General features: G+C 41.1%; 3 protein-coding genes across 5 annotated transcripts; all 3 read right to left on the bottom strand.

The window, feature by feature from the left end:
• Positions 1 to 875: 875 nt before the first annotated feature.
• Positions 876 to 5018, bottom strand: LOC116620077 (uncharacterized protein K02A2.6). Its single transcript, XM_048721039.1, has one exon. It carries the CDS (start codon positions 5016 to 5018, stop codon positions 876 to 878), a length of 4143 nt encoding a protein of 1380 aa, XP_048576996.1.
• A 911-nt stretch (positions 5019 to 5929) lies between these two features.
• LOC5516021 lies at positions 5930 to 10632 on the bottom strand. 3 transcript variants are annotated; one of them, XM_048720735.1, is made up of 13 exons: positions 9513 to 10630; positions 9294 to 9434; positions 8958 to 9174; positions 8743 to 8854; positions 8545 to 8660; positions 8250 to 8416; positions 8104 to 8167; positions 7941 to 8012; positions 7621 to 7829; positions 7337 to 7528; positions 7190 to 7211; positions 6961 to 7112; positions 5930 to 6122 (listed from the first exon to the last, which is right to left on the bottom strand). In XM_048720735.1, exons 1-13 carry the CDS (start codon positions 9591 to 9593, stop codon positions 5976 to 5978), a joined length of 1692 nt encoding a protein of 563 aa, XP_048576692.1. In that variant the 5' UTR covers positions 9594 to 10630; the 3' UTR covers positions 5930 to 5975. The 3 variants fall into 3 exon arrangements, with proteins under 3 accessions (XP_048576692.1, XP_048576695.1, XP_048576694.1); XM_048720737.1 differs by lacking the exon at positions 5930 to 6122 and adding an exon at positions 6668 to 6885 and having other exon boundaries at positions 9513 to 10626; XM_048720738.1 differs by lacking the exon at positions 9294 to 9434 and having other exon boundaries at positions 9513 to 10632.
• A 171-nt stretch (positions 10633 to 10803) lies between these two features.
• Positions 10804 to 14271, bottom strand: LOC125559015 (serine/threonine-protein phosphatase PP1-alpha-like). Its single transcript, XM_048720734.1, has 5 exons — positions 14172 to 14271; positions 13458 to 13649; positions 12816 to 12854; positions 11687 to 11791; positions 10804 to 11359 (listed from the first exon to the last, which is right to left on the bottom strand). Exons 1-5 carry the CDS (start codon positions 14193 to 14195, stop codon positions 11270 to 11272), a joined length of 450 nt encoding a protein of 149 aa, XP_048576691.1. The 5' UTR covers positions 14196 to 14271; the 3' UTR covers positions 10804 to 11269.
• Between the last annotated feature and the right edge of the window lie 676 nt (positions 14272 to 14947).

Genomic DNA, 14947 nt, shown 5'->3' with positions numbered 1-14947 from the left:
CTCTTCAATCTTCGAATGATTCGAAAATATTCTTCCTAATATCACCATCGAATTCCGCTTGTTCTTCCAAACAGTCTTTGTCATTTTACGAGGTGGTTGGAATCCTTTCATTCTGCGTTTTGCTTCCTTTGGTCTGTTTGGATTTCAAATGTTCTGCAACGAACTATAGTCTGTCGGACTAGTCACACTGTCTGTCCACAGGGAGCTCACCTCTACGGTTTGAATAAAGTTAGAGTTTTTTTTTTTAGCTTTGCGTTGTTGTTGATTTAGTGCGCGTGTGCGTTTGTATCTCTTGTCTACTTTTTCGGCGCTCAGTGTTTTCTGGCGCTCTCTCATTGGTTAGCGGTCCAACGGCCGTCTCGTCTGTGAAATGGCTTCCATGTCACGTCATACCTAGCAAAAAGAGACAAGGGATGAAAGTCTTTTTACCCGCCCTAGAAAACACGCCAGAAAAATATCTTAAGCTCGAATTCATCGGCCCAAAATTCGTACAGCTATAGAAAAAAGATGTCTTTTTAAGCTAGTGATGTTAAAAAATGAGTAAACACGTTCTCATGTCCACAATAATGCATCTCGCAAACCTTTCATTCTCTGGCTCTATTCTGCCGTTTCATTCGAGGCAGAGGTGGACGGTGTATCGTTTCTTAGCTGAAGGAACGATGAAGAACGGAGAAAGAACACCGAGACATATGAGACGACTTTAGTCTTTTTCTCAAAGAACAACAACTACAAGTCTACGAAACTCGTACAAGCGTGTCTACGCACGTGGTGTGTGACGTCACCGGAAGTTGTATAAACCGGATATCGTTACATCTCCCCTTCCAAAATTTAAAAAAAAATACACTAACAAAATGTCACTGTCCTGGATAATAAAACTATTGAAAACGTACAGGCGGTTTCACAACCCTTCCTGAACGCGTGCGTTGCTCCGCTGGGACATCGGGGACATCCTGGGCAGCATTCTCAGGGGCTTTCTCTGAAGGTTGTTTCTCCTGCTGCTGCTGCTGCTTGTGTGTCGTAGGCATCGCCGGTTTAGCAGGTCTGCTTGGGGAATGGAAGGGCATTTCTATGTCTTCTTGCTGCGGTGGCTGCATCTGCTCTCTGGTTTTCCGCAGGTGTCGTCTGTTTCGTCGGTAAACCCGTCCGTCTTCAGTACGTACCTGATATGATCGAATATCAACTTTTCCTTCAACTCTTGCTTGCTTCCATTGCTTGGCCCTTCCCACTGTCTTTGTAGGTTGTAGACGCACAACATCTCCTTGTTTCAGCTCTTCTAACTCCTTTGCTCCACAGTTGTAATTCAAGCTTTGCCTTGCCTTCTGTAGCGTGAGCTTCTGGCGTACATCTCTGGGCACTGATGGTTTCAAGAGTCTGCTGGAAGTTGGTAGGAGTGTCTTGGTTCTCCTATTGAACAATCTTTGAACTGGTGAATAACCAACTGTTTCGCTTGGTGTATTCCGCCAATCCAGTAGAGCCAAGTACGGGTCTTTGTTTGATTCTGTGGCTTTTTTCATCAGATTCTTTGCCGTCTTGATTGCATTCTCTACTTTTCCATTGGATTGGGCATAGCCTGGGGAGCTGGTCACATGTTCAATTCCATAGCTGTTTGTAAACTGTCTAAACTCATGCGAGTCGAATGGCGGGCCATTGTCACTCATAATCTGGTCTGGAATACCATGTCTGGCCACATGTGGTTTGATCTTCCTCATCACTTCTTTCGCAGTCTTGCCTTCCAACCTGTCAACCTCAAAGAAGCCTGAATAGTAATCAACTGTTAGTACAAAGTCTTTCCCATTCAGTTCAAACAGGTCTATGCCTACTTTCTCCCATGGGCGGTTGGGGATTTCATGGCATATGATTGGCTCTTTGCCTTGCTCTGATAAGTGACTGTTGCAAATCTCACATTTGGCAACATACTCTTCTACTTCTTTATTCATTCCAGGCCAGTATAGGACTTCTCTAGCCCTACGGAGACATCCCTGGATCCCTATGTGACTGGCATGTATCTTAGCCAACATTTCTACTCTGGAACTGTTGGGAATCACTAACCTCTCTCCTTTGAAGACCAGGCCGTTTTGTAGTGACAACTCATCTCTAAAAGAGTAGTAATCTCTGATGCTCACAGGAACGTCATCCTTCACCTCTGGCCAGCCTTGTCGGATTATAGACTTCAGCTCTCTCATAGCTGTGTCCTGCTCTGTAGCTTGTCGTAGTGATGCTTGGGTAGCTTCGGAGACAGGTAGAAACTGTATCATGTCAATACTTTCTACTTCTCGCTCAGTCGTACCTCTCATCTCTCCTAGTAGCATCACATCTCCTACATCATCTCGACTAGCACTCCTCTTCTGCCCTCGGAAGGCTCTGCTTAGGGTGTCTGCAAGGTACATTTCAGCTCCTCTCTTATAGTTGACTTGCAGGTCAAACTTCTGTAGTCGCAACATCATTCTTTGTAGGCGCTTGGGGGCACTAATGAGGCTTTTCTTGAAAATGCTTTCAAGAGGTTTGTGATCCGTTTCAACTTTTATTGGCCGTCCATACAGATAATGCTCGAAGCGCTCCACTCCAAATACAATGGACAGCATTTCTTTCTCAATCTGAGCATAGTTCTTCTCGGTTTCTGTCAGAGAACGTGACGCATATGCGACGGGCTGTCCCTTCTGCATTAGACAGGCTCCCATCCCTTTCTCTGATGCAACACACTGCAGCTCGACTTCTTCGTGTGGGTCGAAGAACTTCAGAACTGGTGCTTGTGAAACAATCTTCTTCACATTCTTGAAGCTTTGTCCTTGTACTTGCTCGTCCCAGTGGAACTGGTTCTCTTCTCTGAGCACTTCGCGCATCGGTGCAGCTGCTTCTGAGAGATTCGGTGCAAACTTCTGGAGGTAATTTGCCATACCAAGCAACCTCTTGATATCTTGCTTGTTTGTTGGTGTAGGCATTTCTTCAATACCCTGTAGCTTGTCGGGGTCTGGCTTCAACCCGTCTGTCGATACCACGTGACCCATGAACTTGACTTCAGCACAACGCAGCTTCAGCTTCTCCTTGTTGAGTTTGATACCCTTTTGGCGACAGCGCTCGAGGAGGGATCTCAACTTGGAATCATGATCTCTGATGGCTTCTTCTTTGGAGTCACCTTTTCCGAAGATAAGGATGTCATCGAAGATTGGTTTGACACCCTCCAGGCCTTCTAGTGCTTGTTCCAATCTCCTCTGGAACTCTTCGGGGGCTGGGGCTATACCGAACGGCATCCTCGTCCACCTGTACCTTCCCCATGGGGTGCCAAATGTAGTCAGGAAACTACTCTCGTCATCCAGTTGTATATGCCAGAATCCGTTCTTCGCATCTACAACACTGAACACCTTGGCATTAGTAAGCTGCGGAAGTAAGTCATCAATCACTGGTAGAGGGTATCTATTCCTCTTTAACGCTTTGTTAAGGGGCTTCGGATCTATGCAGAGTCTTATCTTTCCGTTAGGCTTCTTGACAACAACCATTGAGGATACCCATTCTGTGGGAACATCTACCGACTGAAGGACTCCTAACCCCACTAACCAATCAATTTCGTTCTTGAGTGGTTCTCGTACTGCCAGGGGCACCTTCCTGACTGGGAGGATCACAGGGGGAACAGTTGCATCGAGCTCTAGGTGTAGCTTTTGATCTAGTTTACCCTCCCCTTTAAACACATCTGGAAATTCACTAACTGGGTCTAAGGTTGGGCTTGAGTCTGACAAAGACATAATGTTCTCACTGTTCACTGTCATTAGCTTGAAATTCTGCACGGACTGTGCACCTAGCAGTGGGGTGTAGCCTCTAGGGACTATTGCAAACTTCGTCAGCAGTAGATCATTATTCCTTGGGTTGAGGGTTTCTATGTTGACCACCCCTAGCGGTTTTAGCTCTGACTTGTTAAACATGACTAGTGTTGCGCTGCTTTTCTGTAAGCGTTTCAATTTTGGGTCATTGAAAACTTCCTTATACAAATCTTCTGGCAAGATATTGACTGTGGCTCCACAATCTAATTGGAACTTGATTAGCTCATCACGAAGGCGCATGTGTGCATAAATTTTCTTAGGGCTGAGTGGATTTGTGTTCAGAGTGTCCACAGACTCCACAGTAAATAATGCACCATAGTCACTGTCTCTTTCATAATCAAGATTGTGTATTGGTTTCTTACCCTTCTTGCTTGCTTTTAGAGCCTTACATGCTACTGAGAAGTGATTAAGTTCTCCACATGTATCACATGTTTTCTGCCAAGCAGGGCATTTTTCTTTAGCTCTAGGGTGTAATCTATGGCAGAATTTACATTTGGGGTGGGGATTTGATTTGCTGCTATCCGTATGTGGCGGTTTTCTAGATTCCTGCCTTCTACCCCCTTTTGACCCTGTTTTTCTGCGCGGGGGGCCTGTGGTAATAGCGCTTATTTCGCCGGATTGCTGGGACATTTCCTTTAGCCTTTTAGCAGTAGCTTCATTTGCACGGCATATGTCAACACACTTTGCTAAGGTGAGTTTAGCTTCCGTCAGCAATTTCTTCCTAATACTGTTGTCGGCTATTCCGACTACGATTCTGTCCCTAATCATTCCATCTTGCAATTCGCAGTAATTACAAGTTTTAGCAAGTGATCTAAGTGCAGCGATAAAGCTTTCTACTGACTCACCATTTTCCTGGTTTCTTCGGTTAAACAAATACCTTTCATAGATCTCATTCGTTTCTCCAACGCAGTGCGCTTCCATGAGCTCCATAATGCGATTGATATTTGTTTTGTCCTCTTCGTTTGCAAAGGGCAAACCGTCGTAGATCTCAAGTGCTTCGGGACCAATGCATGAAATCAAAGTAGCCGTTCTCAGCTCCATTCTCTGTTTATCCAGTTGCGAGGCTATTTCGTAGTTTATCCAGAGCCTTTTAAAGGTCTTCCAATTGTTAGCTAAGTTGCCTCTCGTCTCTAACTTTTGCGGTAGTTGGAGGTTGGTTTGTACAAACCCAGGCACACTCGTCGACTCTCCGCTTTCGTCTGGCATTTTGGGTTCTCTTCTCACTGTATTCTTTTACAGAGACTGTGAATCCTCTATTTCTGACACCATGTATCGTTTCTTAGCTGAAGGAACGATGAAGAACGGAGAAAGAACACCGAGACATATGAGACGACTTTAGTCTTTTTCTCAAAGAACAACAACTACAAGTCTACGAAACTCGTACAAGCGTGTCTACGCACGTGGTGTGTGACGTCACCGGAAGTTGTATAAACCGGATATCGTTACAGACGGAAGTAGATGTATCAAAGCACCTTTTACTTCCGTTTGCATACTAATAAGCGAATCGCGCCAGCCCATGCTTGTTTCGCTCGCACTGAGACACGCGGGAAAAACTCTTCAAAGAAAAATATGTAAGTCTTACACTTCTCTTTGTTTCTACGAGTAGTCTTTTACTCGAATTTTTCTATGGAATATATTTTCTTCCTATTTTTAGCGGAGCCAGCGCCAGCGCGCGTAGCTCCATAGGTATAGAAATATGGTATAGCTATGCGACTTGGTTTTGTGGTCATCGCGCGGGTATCCTGTGGTGTCACAATCCATCCATTCATCCATCCATCCAGTCAATCGTGCAACCATATCAAACATATTCCCCACGGATAGTGTCCTTCGTTCGCTGTGCCTTATATGGTCATATATGCCCATATTTAGAAGTACTGGAGTTTCCCCTTTCGCGCTTCTCCAACAAACATGGCGGCAAACACTGATTCTCTAAAGACTCGTAGTGGAAGAATTATAAAGAAACCGGATCGCTTGGTCAAATATTTAGACCATTCCTCAGTTGATACGTACGTGAAAGAAGAGAAAGAGGAAGAAGAAAAAGTCTGGGAGATAGAGAGAGTTTTAAACGTTGAGGGAGACTATGCCTTTGTGAAATGGAAAGGCTACAGCGATAGATATAATTCTACGGTTTCTCTTTCATTGAATCCGCAGTTGTCATGCTATTTAGCCGTGAATGCTGGGAACCCCGACAGTAGTGAGGTAGCAAGAGAAAAGCTTCCCATTCTTTGCTCCGAGGATAAGGAATTGTGGCTGATTCGACATGCACTGTTCGATGAGCTCCAATTTCGTACACCCGAGAATGACACGGGACTCATTCGGAGAGTACAAGTGAAAGTCCCACTTTCAAAGGGGGGTTTTTCCGCTTTGTTTGGTAAAGGGACATTTTCTTTTGCTACCTCACGAAAGCTGGATTTTTCAGGGACCCGTAATATTCGGTTCCCGTGCACTGCTGTCGAGTTTGGCACCGTTATTGGTACGGAGTTTATGGCTCGGCAACTGCCAGATTCGAGTACAATATGTGAAGTTGACTCATCTTCGAAGATGTGGATATCATGAGGATACGAGCTAAGGATTAATTATGATCATAGTTCGTGCCCCCGTTGTACTTACATCTCTGAATATGGGTCAGAGGAAGAAAGGCCTAGTATGTGTCGACCGCTAGAGCGCAAGTATCCCCCGCTGAGCTTTTTGGAGATCAGCTTCGTACGGCGTAGACGGAATATGCTTCACAACTATGGCTCGGTAAGTTAAAATCTCTCTATATAAACTAATTGTTGACATCTGTTTCAACCGATTTCACTGTATTTCCAGTCGAAAATAAAGAGGGGGAATTTAGATCCAGGGAATGATACAGATTGTTTTGATGGTTTTAATGCCTTTATATAATAATGTGGGTACAAATAGTTATACAAGTTATAAATAGTGATATTTACAACAGTAATAAATAGCACCAAAAATATAATAAATAAATAAATACATTTTTTCTTTGTCTTCACTGCTTTTGATATTTTCTCTTGACCCTTTCCAAATTATTTTCCCTACTGAACAGTTTTCTGTTTTCCCTCTCCATGATCTATAGAGATAAAAATACACAGTTGTAGCAAGCGATTAGTCTAGATAACATGACGTTTTTTTCACTTGGAATTACCTGTACAGTGTAGTTGCTATTTTTCCCCCCTTTCTGGCTACCCCTGTGGAATGTCTTGTTCTGCATGTGGTTTTTCTTTTCCACTGTCTGGCAATTGAACTGGTGGATCGTGCCATGAATCTCCAAAAATTGGGGGACATGATAAACAAGAACTGTAGAGAAAAAAATGCATAAAATTACTTGGTCTCGGAGATCCCAAGTCAATTAAGGAATCTCATTTTAATCTTACCATGTATATATGGAATTACATCCTGTGGAGAGATAAAAGAAAGCACAATTAAAATAATATATCTACTGATTTTATTTTTTCAGTGACATATGATCAAATGAGGCTTGTGTCCTGCCAGTTCAACTAACCACAGGGATGTAGAATTACCTCATCAAACGTGGCTTTTCTAAATTTGGTTCCCCATTGGCGGGCCTTTTCTTGAAAAGCATCTGCTCGAAGATATGCTTCATCTCCAGGATTTGCCCCAAGAGCATCAGTGAGGACCATCAAACTTTTCCACACTTGTGTCAGCTCTGATATGCTAAGAACTGTTTTCTCACAAGTGGGAGTGGACGATGGCTACAAAACACAAAGCAATTGTTAAATTAGCTTTATACACAGTAGTATCCTGGGTGTGCTGGTCTTTTTTATAATGAAAATAAAAATCATACCTCAAACACTATGTTGTTGCGGTCAAGATGATCCTTGAGTGTGGCACGTAGGAAGTCCTTGGTGCCTGTCGACCTCAGATGGAACTTCCTACATTCCTCCACTAGCTGGGCTTTGGTCAGACAGTCAAGGCTGGTGATGGACTTGTTCTCCATGTCTCCTAGGAAGGCATGGATATCAAGCCCCCTAATGATAGTTTCCAAATCATCACCTTTATAAGGAAAAGAGGATTCAAAGAAAATAAATAACGAAACTTTATAGTAATTTCATATTAGTTTCAGTTATTATAACAGTCTTTTCTATTAGTCAGTTATTTACTTACAATCCAAAGAGCTCCACTTGGTTGTGGTTTTGCCACTGTCATCCTGGACATCATAGAAACAAAACCTCACACCTGCAAATACAATATGGCAAGAAAACAAAATGATAATCACCATAAGACATCCCCTATACCCATTTACCCTATACATGAAATTTTTATTTACCCAAAGCTTCTATTGCTTCTTCCATGGCTTTTTTAACATTCTGCTCTATAGCCCAGCAAGCAACCTAGAAGTTTAATATATACCAGGAACTTTTTTAAAAAATGGCTCAATGGAGATTTGAATTTGTTAAATAAGCATAATTTTACCTGGTTGAGAAGTTTTCCCATGATCCTCAATTTGAGGTGCAGGGTGTCGGGTATGACCTTGGTAAATTCAATGTCCACGAGAGGTAAACATTGAACTCCCTTGGCATTTGGACACCCAACACGTGCACGGCACTGGTTTAAGGTTCTGGTTATGGGCCATTGTGGGACTGAAATTTTTATCAAATTTATCTAGTTATTTATAATATAGCTGACAATGGAATAATTCATAAAAACAAAAATCATTTAATTCATTACATAACATTCATTATATAAGTAACAAAATTAAAAAACTTACTAGAAAAGTCTCTGATCATCCTTTTGCTGCATTCGCACCAAATGCAGAAGTACAAGGCACAGGGACTATTAATTCCGAGAATACACGCCATGAACTTCCAGTCAGCACACATCACCCTTAAAAAAGGGATAAAAGTTACATATGTCCTGTTTAATGCCAGATCATAAGATTATTGGTTGCAAAAAAAATGAAACCTACCAATCAATAGTGTATTCAAGGCCATTAACAAGAATGCCAGTTCTCCCTAGGGCCTTCATCTCATCAAAAACCCCTCTCAAGGTCGCCTTTAGGATGTCATATGACTCCTTGCCTATAATAAAAAGTGTTCACAGATATATGGCTTTAGTTGACTATATCATTAGGAAGATTTGTTCTCGCTTACAGCTGCAATAAATTAGCTGCAACCAACTCACCATCATATATAGATATACAGTATTCCCTTTCTGGGCTTCTTTTAACAGAGTTTTCTGCTGGAAAGCAGAAGGTTGTCATAACACTCCCGAGTTTTTTGGTGGTTTTTCTACCATCACCAGAAAACCGAAGGGTTATAACATTGCCCCCTGCATTTCCAATGACATCTGAACTATAACTTAGAATGTCCTTGATGGATCTTGAACATCCTTTTGCATTCTGAAAGGAGAAACTTTGTTTAATGAATTATTGGGTTTGTACAGTATTTGCTTGTTTTAAAGGATGCAAAATGTGCTGTGCACAAAGCAAATCAGAATTAAGACTATCAACAGACTAACCCCTTCAAATTCTGTAATAGGAATGATTGCATTTTGAGCTTTTCTCTCTTTCTGTATCCCATACAGTGATGGCAAGCTGGACCCAGCTACCATCTTTAGCTCATGGTATGCTGAGTCAGAAACATCACCATCATCTTTGGCCTGAGATTATAAAAATAATCTAAATATAGAAAAAATAAGAAACCTACAGTACTGTACATGTACTTCTATAATACCTACCTTGAGAGCTCTTTGGATCTTTTTATGGTCAATCTCCTCAGGCTCAACCCTCTCATTGAAATGTAGGGCAAAACTGACCATACCAACTTCAAGTTGAACCTAGAGATAAGGAAACATTGAAATGTAGGGCAAAACTGACCAACTTCAAGTTGAACCTAGAGATAAGGAAACATTTTATGATAAACAAATGCCATTATAACAGAATTGGTAAATTTAGGTTGTTTCCATGTGTACAAAAATTCTAAACAAACCTCAACAACTTTCCAATCTGTTGGAAGCTTCTCAAATTGCTTCTCAAGCCATTTTTTAATCTCTGACTTTTTGTGAAATTGAGCTTTTGGCTCAAGGTCACAAAAAGGCTTTCTCGGCTGAAGAAAGGGCTTTTTTTCCTTGCCTAGCTCCTTTCTCATGCCATCTCTCTCTTTGACAACATCAGCGAGTCGATGTTTTAGCTCTGACAGCTGATTCTCGAGCTCTCCGATTCTCGAGTCCCGAGAATCACACAGCCCGATTTCACGGACTTGAGGTAGCATGTAAGCCAATCTTTGTTTTTTCAATGGAGGACCTTGTGAAAAATTTGTCAAATACCCTTGCACCATCATTTTAGTAGATATCTATCATGAACAAGCAAACGAGACGACTAAACTTTTGAACCTCTTCCCGCCTAAGTTTACCGAGATTCTGCAAGATGATCCCCAAAAAACAACCCGTGAAGATTATCTAGATAAGAATTGCGCCAAAATTATACAAACAAAAAACGGAAATATTAGAAAGGAATACTTAGCTTCTCGTCCTTCGGGTGTTTCTGTACTCTTCAGCATCAGGATCACACAAGGACGTAGTCGATTAAAATACCTACGAGGGCTTTTTTCCACAAGTTAGGCTGGCAGAAGAAAGATCTAGCCCCTACAGGGGTATTTGATGAGAAAAATAGGTATTTTTCGCTTCTATAAGCAGAAATCTCAGGTTAAATAGCCCTGTTTTCCAAAAATAATCGCTCTTCGTCCGCCATCTTGGATAGCTCAGAGAAAACCCATTTGTAATTTGCCAGGTTACACAGCTCCTAGTCTCAGTCTCTAAAAAAGCGGCCGAGCGAGTTTGAATAACACCAAAAGTTTGATATGTTTTGTAAAAAAAAAACATGAAAAGAAGTAACTTCGTATTCCCGAAGTAACTTCGTAATCCCGAAATTATATACCCTGGAAAAAGAAACTAAAGACTCACGAAATGTGCTAAGAAAATTCGCGCGAAAATGAAAAAAAAGAATAGGGTAGATAAGACAATTATCATATCGTGAAAATCGTTTCACCTCTTTATTATAAATCTAAATAGACAATTAATGATTCAATTAATAAATATCAAATAAGTTAAATAATACTAGATCATCTTGTCGATCCGTCTTTCAAATGTGAAAAATCATAAATAGAAATTAAATATTACTTTACATCATGAATGGTAATGACTGTTGTGATGACGGTACGGTAATACAGCACAAAGTACAAAATATGTTTCAAAGCGTAAGATAATGCGAAATCTCCAGGCTGAAACCAGTAACAGCCCTCCAAATACTTGGATTGGGGGCATTGCCAGGGGCGGATCTAGGGGTGAGCCGAGCGGGGCCCGGCCTCCCCTATTTTCAGACATTTGCGGCTTAAAAGTAACAAGACATATAAGGAAATCCACGGAAGAACAATGTTTCCGGCTTCCCCTTTCTTGAAACTTGGGGGGGGGGGGGGGGTTAAGGAATAATTATTTTGTCATGCCACAGCTATCCTGTTGTTGAAGATACTGGCACTTTTCTTTGGCTTCTCCTCTGCCTCCTCAAATATCACCTGTAGACTTTGAGGCTGTGAAAACAAAGTATCGCAACACATTAATTTTATACCAGATATATTAAAGCGACCATGTAGCATTGTTTATATATAGAGGTGCATGCGAGAGTCAGAGCATGAATTCCCCTTGACTCTCTAGAATGATTGTCAGTGAGAGTTGCAATTTCTTGTACCAAAGCTGGGGCTCCCTAAAAATAACTATCCAGTCAAAGTACTGGCTATGACCCCCCTCCCCTCCAAGGGAGTAAATTATTAGCTTACCCCCTGTATAAACAGGATAAACTTTATGCTGGAGCAATTCATGCCTATAAATGGGCAAAGTGTTTTGTATTACAAACTCACCTTCAGTATGCTGAATGAACACATGAGATTTTCACCAACTGACATTACTCCCCCAGCATTGTCAAATTCTCCACAGTAGTTGGGTGCACTGAAAAGTGTTACCAGCTGAAAAGGATTTCATAATAGTTTTCACACCATGGCGGGCTATTTCAAAAAAGGTTGCACTCAAGAATCCATGTGTCATAACCCGTGGTGGTTCATGGGTAGCGTATAAATGGCCGAATCTTTGTATTGGAAAGCCATGTGAATGTTCATTAGAAGAATTCTTTAGCTTTTGAAACATGTATTTATATTTTATCACGCTCATTTGCTTATTTACTTGATACCCATGAAGCACTGCGGGTTACAATACACATATTCTTAGAGTGCAACCTTGAAATAGGTGTATTAAGGAGGAGCGTCATGCCTTCTCAAGCCTTCCGAAACGAATAGCCCGGATCGATCTCTGAGAAGGGGGGAAAATGCCGTTAATAAATCTTCAAAATTCTATTCGTTTTACTGCCCATCCGAAAGCTAAATCCAAGGTCCTGTTACGAACAATGTTTTTTCTTATTAGCTAGCGTTATATTTTCAAAGATTATTGTTTTCTAATTAAAAAATCAGTAGGATGAAATTTGGGGTCGTTCGTCAGGTTTAGCAAGCGAGCTGAGGTCCAGCGATCACTATTGAAAGTCAAATCAGGCATAAATTTGGATCGAAGCGAGTACTCAGTGTCAATGTCAATGCTGACAAGAAAAATATCATTGGTAAGACTTTTAGTGCAAGGTTTATTTATCGCTGTGTCTACTTGCACGGCTTCCGGTAAAGGAGGAAAAAAACTAGCTGCACGGCTGTCTCCAGTTTTCTCGATTTTTAGCCTAAATAACAAGTTTCTGGCTTTAAAACACTTCCACGATTATTTAGAACAGCCAAGCAACGATTTTTAGCCTGAAAAGCTATGCAACAGCGGCCCGCAAATGCTCGGCAAAGTATGAACGAAGCGTGGAGTTCGACATTTCATGCATCGTTCATTATGTGCCGAGCACATAATGACGCTCCTCCTTTAAAAAACAGGGTGAGAAAGAGAGTTGGTTTCTTTGACAAATTACTGGTGGTAGTGAAGGTATTTATATCACATTAATATGCCCACCTTTCTTTTCTCGAAAAATCTGTATCCATCTTCAACAACCTAAAATATTGCACATCATCAAAATCAATTTCACTAAAAAAGTTGTGGAACTGGTCAACTTGGTAATGTCTGGTGACAATAAGGTTGGTGTTTTACCAAAAAAAAGATAATCATGTCATGGTTGTGACCCTCTCTCCTCCTGTATTAAGAATTTTTGTATAAAAAGTATTAAAAGTTTTTTTTCATGTTGCAGGTAATAAATGGGATGGTTTTGAGTTCATAGCTTCCAAGAAAAAACTGGACAAAGCCACAATGGCCGAAAGTTCACTTTCGGTTCTTAACAGACGTGCTATTTGTAGACAAAACTTTAAAGCAGCTAGATTACTGTGGTATGTCATTAATCCATAAGTCAGACTTGTATTTGTAGCCAACTCCAACAATAAACATCCCGTGGGGATACTGCAAAGGGTGGTCGGTTTTTTATCAGAAAACTCACTCCCTTTCCCCCTCCTCCCCCAGAAAAATTAGGTCCACTTCTTTCGGATTTGGCACCCCCCCCCCCCCAAGAAAAATCCTGGGTTTGGGCCTGTTCCCTTAGAAGAAAACAAAATACCCGCCCCGAAAGTGCCTGCCCTCTTTCACCCCATTCCCCCGAATGTATACCTGATGTGCCCGCACCACCAAACTGAAGCCATACTTTTCCAGGTACTCTCGCACCACATCACCACCAAATGTCCAGGAAACGCCCCTATCATTATCTCCCCATCCAGTAATATCCTCGTCTGGGTCGGACCACAGTAGGTCACACACCAGTCCTTTATCAGGGACATCCATTGGTCTCTCTAGATTTCTGATCTGAAGCAGAGCAAAAAAAAAATATATTACATTCACCAGATGATACCAAAAATTAAAAAGGTAAGAAATGGATATTTTATCATATTATATAATGAGTAATTTCTTTTATTTATTTTTTAGTCAATCAGAGAATCAAAAACAAGACCAATTCTGGATATGTTTGAAACATAAAACATGAAAAAAAATCACATTTAAGTATGATCAGGGTGGTGAAGAGGGGGGGGGGGGCATCACGAATCACGAAGTTATTTTTCACGAATTTAAAAAAGAAGCTTTCACGAATCACGGTTTTAACTTTTGCTTTTCTCATGAATATATGATTTAAATATACAATCACTTGGAGATTCAGTGCATTCAATGCAGTTGAACCGACAAATCTGTTTAATAGAACAACGCTGCGGTTGATCCACAGTTAAACTATGACACAATGACATGATTGTTTACTTTTACATATAAATGTATGAATAATGACGCGAAAAATACCGTTACAATCGGTACAATTACAAGTACAGTTACAATTACCAATTGATAATGCAGGAAACTCATGCTCCCACGAATCCTGCGTCCTTATACTATATACTCCAATCGAGGCGCCTCCCTTCTGTATTCTTGCGACTGTTACTTCGGGATTTGCCCCGAGACCTTTACTAAGGGCAATTTCCTTCAGTGTTGTAAATGAAATCAGATGTTTCTTGAATACTTCAAATACTTTATGCTTCTCGATCGACAAGGGGACATTAATTTTTTCCTTGTGTACTACAGCAGATTTTGTCTCTGTTTTCTCTTGCTGAGTTAAGTAGAAAGTCAAAATAACTTTGACGCTAGGATCAGAACTCTCCATCCACGATGCAAGATATAAGTCGAGATCTTTGTAAATACGCCACGTTTATGCAACAATGCAAGCTTCGAAAAATGACTGGACTATCGTTAGCGTTTGACGAGTCCGTCAAAACTGACCTGGATTTATGTAACCAATCATACTTAAGATAAAACAATAGCGCTGTCAAGTATTGGTGGAGTAGTGTCACACAAACTAAGACACTTGATACATCGGATATTAAACTAGCACAGCAAGAGGTCAACAATCTAAACAAAGGCCATGTTTATTCGGAAATCTCTTACATGTATTTGTGTTTTAATTATTGTCGGCGTCAACGGTCACGTTTCACGAATTTAGCCATGCGAAATCACGAGGCACGAAAGTAAAAATACCTCAATCACGGATCACGATAGAGTATTCAATCACGAATCACGGGTTTATTTTTAGGCTTTTCACGAATCACGGGTTTAATTTAGGG

Source organism: Nematostella vectensis, chromosome 13, assembly GCF_932526225.1.
Source record: "Nematostella vectensis chromosome 13, jaNemVect1.1, whole genome shotgun sequence".
Lineage (NCBI taxonomy): Eukaryota > Metazoa > Cnidaria > Anthozoa > Actiniaria > Edwardsiidae > Nematostella > Nematostella vectensis.
Note: the sequence above shows the minus strand (reverse complement) of the source record. Positions and strands in the feature narration are given on the sequence as shown.

What these genes read in the sequence shown, in the direction of transcription:
- LOC125559015 (XM_048720734.1), bottom strand. Translation starts at nt 14,195, where the DNA reads ATGAGTTTCCTGCATTATCAATTG. An exon ending in GTTTCCTGCATTATCAATTG is followed by an intron (nt 13,650 to 14,171) that starts GTAATTGTAACT and finishes GCTCTGCTTCAG; the next exon opens with ATCAGAAATCTAGAGAGACC. An exon ending in GATTTTTCGAGAAAAGAAAG is followed by an intron (nt 11,792 to 12,815) that starts GTGGGCATATTA and finishes AATCCTTTTCAG; the next exon opens with CTGGTAACACTTTTCAGTGC.
- LOC116620077 (XM_048721039.1), bottom strand. Translation starts at nt 5,018, where the DNA reads ATGCCAGACGAAAGCGGAGAGTCGACGAGTGTGCCTGGGTTTGTACAA.
- LOC5516021 (XM_048720735.1), bottom strand. Translation starts at nt 9,593, where the DNA reads ATGGTCAGTTTTGCCCTACATTTCAATGAGAGGGTTGAGCCTGAGGAG. An exon ending in AGAAGCAATAGAAGCTTTGG is followed by an intron (nt 8,013 to 8,103) that starts GTAAATAAAAAT and finishes TTGTATTTGCAG; the next exon opens with GTGTGAGGTTTTGTTTCTAT. An exon ending in GCAACAACATAGTGTTTGAG is followed by an intron (nt 7,529 to 7,620) that starts GTATGATTTTTA and finishes TGTGTTTTGTAG; the next exon opens with CCATCGTCCACTCCCACTTG.